The 5978-nt window shown below is 34.9% G+C and overlaps 1 protein-coding gene across 1 annotated transcript; it reads left to right on the forward strand.

Annotated features, from left to right (window-relative positions):
- Positions 1 to 4575: 4575 nt before the first annotated feature.
- LOC102831951 (olfactory receptor 6C76-like) lies at positions 4576 to 5517 on the forward strand. Its single transcript, XM_006859374.1, has one exon. It carries the CDS (start codon positions 4576 to 4578, stop codon positions 5515 to 5517), a length of 942 nt encoding a protein of 313 aa, XP_006859436.1.
- The last annotated feature ends 461 nt before the right edge of the window (positions 5518 to 5978 follow it).

Here is a 5978-nt window from a genome sequence, read left to right on the forward strand (position 1 = left end):
TTTAGTACTGTTTGAATGACAGCCTCTTGATCTATGTACAGGTCCTCAAGAGCACAATTAAGTGTTCTTGAATACTGAATCTTTGCAGGGTATCCATAGCTTGTCATGATCCACATATTCAAAAGCTTCTGAATAGTAAATAAAGCACAAGGAGACATCTTTCTGATATTTTCTGCTTTCATCCAAGATCTTTCTGAAGTCAACAGTGATATCTCTAGTTCTATGTACTCTTCTGAATCCAGCTTGAATTTCTGGAAGTTTGCTGTTGATGTACTATTGTAGCCATTTAAAAATTATCTTCAGAAAACTCTAATTGCATGTGATATTAATGAAAATGTTCGGTGTTGGGTCACCTCTCTTTGGAATGGAACCAACATGGATTTCCATTCAGGTGGCCAGGTATATGCCTTCCAGTTTTCTAGGCAAAAAATGAGTGCTGCATTAGTATTTTGATAATTTCAATTTGTATTCTGCCAATTACTGGAGCTTTGTTTTTCTTCAATGCATTGAGCGCAAATTGGACTTCTTTCTTCAATTCCATAATACTTTTTGATATAGCTGAACAGTGACCATTTCTTTATGATATTGTTGTTGTTGTTAGGCGCCATCAAGTCGGTGCAGACTCATAGATACTTTATGCATAGCAGAACGATTCCAGACCAACCTCACTATTGTTGCCACGCTTGAGTCCATGGATGCTGCCACTTTCAAACCCACCTCGTTGGGGGTCTCTGACTTTTTCTCTGACCCTCCACCTTACCAAACATGATATCCTTCTCCAGAGACAGGTCCCTCCTGACAATATGTCCGAAGTATGAGAGACAAAGTTTGGCCATCCTGGTCTCCAAGGAGCATGCTGGCTGCACTTCTTCCAACACAGATGTTTGTTCTTTTGGCAGCCCATGGCACTTTCTCTATTCTACTCCAACAACATAAGTCAAAAGCATCAATTCTTCTATGGTCTTCTTTATTCACTGTCCAGCTTTTGTGTGTATAAGAGGTTATTGAAATTACCATGGCTTGGGTCAGGTGCATCTTAGTCCTCAAGCTGATATCTTTTCTCTTCAACACTTTGAAAATATCTTGTATGCAGATTTACCTAATGCAATATGTCATTTGATTTCTTTATTGCTTCTTCCATGAGTGTTGATAGTTGATCCAAGATGAATGAAGTCGTTGACAACTTCAATCTTTTCTCCATTGACTAGAATGTTGTTTATTGGTTCAGTGGTGAGGATTTTCGTTTTCCTCACAATGAGATGCAATCCATACCGAAGGTTGTGCTCTTTGATCTTCATCAGTAAATATTTTAAGTCCTTTTCACTTTCAGCAAGCAAGGTTGTATTATCTGCATATTGCGGGTTGGCAATGAGTCTTACTCCAATCCTGATGCCACATTTTTCTTTATATATCCCACCTTCTCAGATTATTTGCTCAACATAAAGGTTGAATAAGTATGATGAAAGAATATAATCCTGTTGCACACCTTTCTTAATTTTGATGTGAATATGAGGCTACTGAAAATATGGCTTAAGTCAGGCACACTTCAGTTCTCAAACTGATATTTTTGCTACTGAACACTTTACAGAGGTCTTGTGTGGCAGTGTTGCCTAATGTAATACGTTGTAAGTCATTAGTCTTGTAAAATTCTATCATGAAATACTCTGCATAATTTCTATCACTAAGGCCATATTTTCTAACTACTGTGCTTTGGGTTAATGCGCTGGACTGCTAGGTCATTTGAACAGCAAGATAAAAGGTTAAGTTCACCAGACACTCCTTGGAAACCCTATACAGGGTTGCTATGAGTCTGAATGACTCCAGGTATTTAACAATCCTTTCTTTTGAAGTATAGCTGTGGCACTGTAGGTTGAGCACTAGATTGCTAAAAGCAAGATCTGTGGTTCAAACCTACCAACTGCTCCTCAGAAGCTTAATACAGGGTCATTATGAGTTAGGACCAATTTAAGGCACAACAAGAATCCTTCCTCTTTGTTTCCAACTTTAGCTTTCCAGTTACCAAGATTTGTCAAGGCATCATATTTGCATGTTTGATCAATCTCAGATGGAAGAAGTTGATAGAAAATTTGAAAAATTGTGGTAATAACTTGTCTTCCTTTAGGCGAATGGATATTATATCACAAACATGTTTGTACTTCCAGATTAGATCTATTCCCTTTCAGTTTGTTGTTTCTGACATAGTGAGCTGTATGATTGTCGTATTCAAAATGGCCAATATCAGTCCATTTTAGTGTTGTGGTTACAAGTCGGGCTGCTAACCTCAAGGTCAGCCGTTTAATGCCGTCAGCTATTCGGTGGGAGAAAGAAGAGGCTTTCTGCTTTGGTAAAGATTTACAGCCTCGGACCTATGCAGGGTCGCTAGGAGTCAGAACTGACTCCACCAAACAACACTACCACTTATGCCTAAGGTTTCATTTTTTATGTGTTCCATTTCATTTTTGATGACATCTTATTTTCCTAGATTCATATTTCATACATTCCATGTTCTGATTATAAGTGGGTGTTTGCAGCTGTTTCTTCTCATTTTTAATTATGCTCCATCAGCAAATGAAGGTCCCAAAAGATTTGCTCAATCTATGTAATTAAAGTCAACTCTGCTTGAGGATGCTGCTGTTCCCTAGAGTATTTTGAGCTCCTTCCAACCTGAGGGCTCATCTTCCCGCATTATATCAGACAATGTTCCACTGATATTTGTAAGTTTCTCGGTAGCTACCCATCCAGAAGAGGTCTGGGAGTCCTACTTCCTAGTCTGTCTTAGTCTGGAAGCTCCACTGAAACCTGTCCACCATGGATGACACTGCTGGGATTTAAAATACTGATGGGATTACTTCCATCATCACAGCAACACAAGTCACCACAGTATGACAAACTGATGAAAGAGTGGTGGATTGGAAATAATAGTAAGTTGGAATTTGAAATAAAGGTGGAATTTGAACAGTGCTAGTTACTTAGCTCCATTGAAGAAAAGCAAGGTACAACCAAAGTAATCGTTAGCTGGAATAATATATCTCAAAATATTCAAAGATTTCACCATTATTTCTTAGATTGTGGTACCAGATATTTTTTCCTTTAGAGCTTTCTGTCTTAGTTTGATATTCCTATTTTAAACTAATTCCTTCCATATTTTTGTGAATGAAAATAAATAATGATATAAACATCAAATAATATTGGTTTATTTTTCTAGGCTTCACATACCTCATCCTGGTGGATAATTTCTTCAGCTTTCTCTAGGGATACCTTTCTCACAAGCAACCAATTAAAATATGCTATCTAATGCTGACCTTGTGCATGATACATTAGTGTTCTATTACTATTTAACTTAAAAGTCATTAAGCATTTGTTTGTCTTAAGGGGCATTTATGAGACTATAGGTAACAAAATCACATTAAAGGTTCTAAACTTACTCTTTTCTTGGGGAAAATAATTGGAAAATGGCCCTCTGTGAAAGATCAGAAAAACCTTTTAAATAAAAATCTCTACTTTTATAGTACTGCATTCATCTAAAGATTTCATGGTAAGATGACAGGGAGATAATTCTTAGTTTCCTGATTTTGCATAATAGGGAAATATGAGGAATATATTTTATTAGGGGTGTCATAAAAACATTAAAGTTTTATGAAGGAATTTAGATCTTTGTTGGACAGAGGGAAAAGTTATTTTTCTGTGTAGCACTGACACACCACTTGATAAAAGAGAATTGAGCATATTCTTTTGCACTAACACTAGTAATCAATTATTTGAAGGTAAGTAAGCTCAATTTATTTTCATCTGATATTTCTGTTTCTATTTGTTTTACAGCATTGATTATTGTGCTCTGGTATATTACTCTCTTTCTCATATATAAGAAAGGGTATCAGAAAGTTCATGGAAAAGTTAAACTAAAAATAATGAAAATTTTCCATGAGCTTTTTGAAGCCCCCTCATATATATTTTATAATTGTTAATAAGCTAATAGTTATAAAAAGTAAATGTTGATTTCTAGCAATTAACTGAAATGTGATGTGTGGGTTACATTCCTTTATGTAGATATGTACACATTTTAGAAATATCTGATGCATATTTCTTATGGGGTGTCTAAGTTAAGACTATATCGTATATGTAAATTATTTGTGAATCTCATGTATAAATTCTGTATAAGAAGTATTGTTGTATTTTCCTGGAAATACTCTAATATATATGTATATATATATATGTTATTGTTAACTGTGTTAGGTCAATTCAGACTCACAGTGACCCTTTATAGAGTTTCTGAGGAACAGCTGATAGGTTTGAACTGGTTTGGGGTATGAACAGGTTTGAACCAGCCACTCCTTAGAAACGCTAAACAGGGTCCCTATGAGTCAAAACCTACTCAGTGGCACCTAACAACAACACTATATTACATATATATATGTGTGTGTGTGTGTGTAATATATTCTCATGCAGTCTTTGTAAAAATATAACTGAGATGTGGAAAAATATGTATAGATATTTATTCTTGTCTTTAGACTACCTGATTCATTGTTTTCTGTCTTGGTTTTGGCAGAAAGTGCTATCAAAAATAAACCTTCAGAAATGAAAAACAGAACATCAATTACAGATTTTATCCTCCTGGGTCTCACAGATAATCCAGAACTACAGATTGTGATTTTCATCTTTTTATTTATCACATATGTACTGAGTGTTGCTGGAAATCTAACCATCATTATCCTTACCCTGCTGGATTCCCACCTGAAGACCCCCATGTATTTCTTCCTCAGGAATTTCTCCTTATTAGAAATTTCATTTACTTCTGTCTGTAACCCTAGATTTTTGATCAGCATCATAACTGGTGACAGAACTATTTCGTATAATGCTTGTGCAATCCAGTTATTTTTCTTTATCTTCCTTGGTTCAACTGAGTTTTTCCTCCTTGCTTCTATGTCTTATGATCGGTATGTGGCTATCTGCAAACCTCTACATTATACCACCATCATGAGTAGCAAGATCTGCTACCAACTTGTAATCAGCTCTTGGCTGGCTGGTTTCTTGGTTATCTTTCCACCATTGATCATAGGCCTAGGGCTGGATTTCTGTGACTCCAACATAATTGACCACTTCACCTGTGACTCTGCACCCTTACTGCAAATTTCATGCACAGACACAACGACTCTAGAACTGATGAGTTTTACTTTAGCTGTATTTACTCTTTTGTCGACATTGACATTAGTAATTCTTTCCTACACTTACATCCTTAGAACAATTCTAAGAATCCCCTCAGCTCAACAAAGAAAAAAGGCCTTTTCAACCTGTTCCTCCCATATGATTGTTGTATCAATATCTTATGGAAGCTGCATCTTCATGTATGTGAAAACATCAGCAAAAGAAGGTGTTGCTTTGACAAAAGGGATAGCTATTTTAAATACCTCTGTAGCTCCTATGTTGAACCCATTTATTTATACTTTAAGAAATCAGCAGGTGAAACAAGCATTTAAAGACATTATAAAAAAAACGCTTTACTCAAAAACAGTAATCTGATTCTAATTTATAACTGAAATGGACCAAAAGCAATCTTTACCAGAAAATCAATAAATATTTTACTTTTTAAATTTCTTCTCTATCTTCTTACTTTTATCTCTCCTCAGAAATACACTGTTTATTCTAAGTTGGAATTAATGTTCTTACAAGTTCTATTTATATAAATTCAATCATAAAATTATTATTAAATGAACCAATGTATTTTCTTATGGTACAATTCAAAGATAGGATTAAAGTCACCTTCAACATTAATATATGTGGTTCAAGTATTATACATCATAATAATGTTAATTGCTGCCCAAATTATTTGAACAAAATAAGGCTTTTTTTTTTTAAACTTATATATTATGGTTTTGTATGTATGAATATGTGTGTACCTGTATTAATTTATATTAGATAGATAGATAGATAGATAGATAGATAGATAGATAGATATAGATAGATAGATATAAATATATAGA

This window comes from Chrysochloris asiatica, unplaced genomic scaffold (genome assembly GCF_000296735.1).
Source record: "Chrysochloris asiatica unplaced genomic scaffold, ChrAsi1.0 scaffold00033, whole genome shotgun sequence".
Lineage (NCBI taxonomy): Eukaryota > Metazoa > Chordata > Mammalia > Afrosoricida > Chrysochloridae > Chrysochloris > Chrysochloris asiatica.

Bases quoted from the DNA above. Each gene is read 5' to 3' on its own strand.
- LOC102831951 (XM_006859374.1), top strand. From the start codon at position 4,576: ATGAAAAACAGAACATCAATTACAGATTTTATCCTCCTGGGTCTCACA.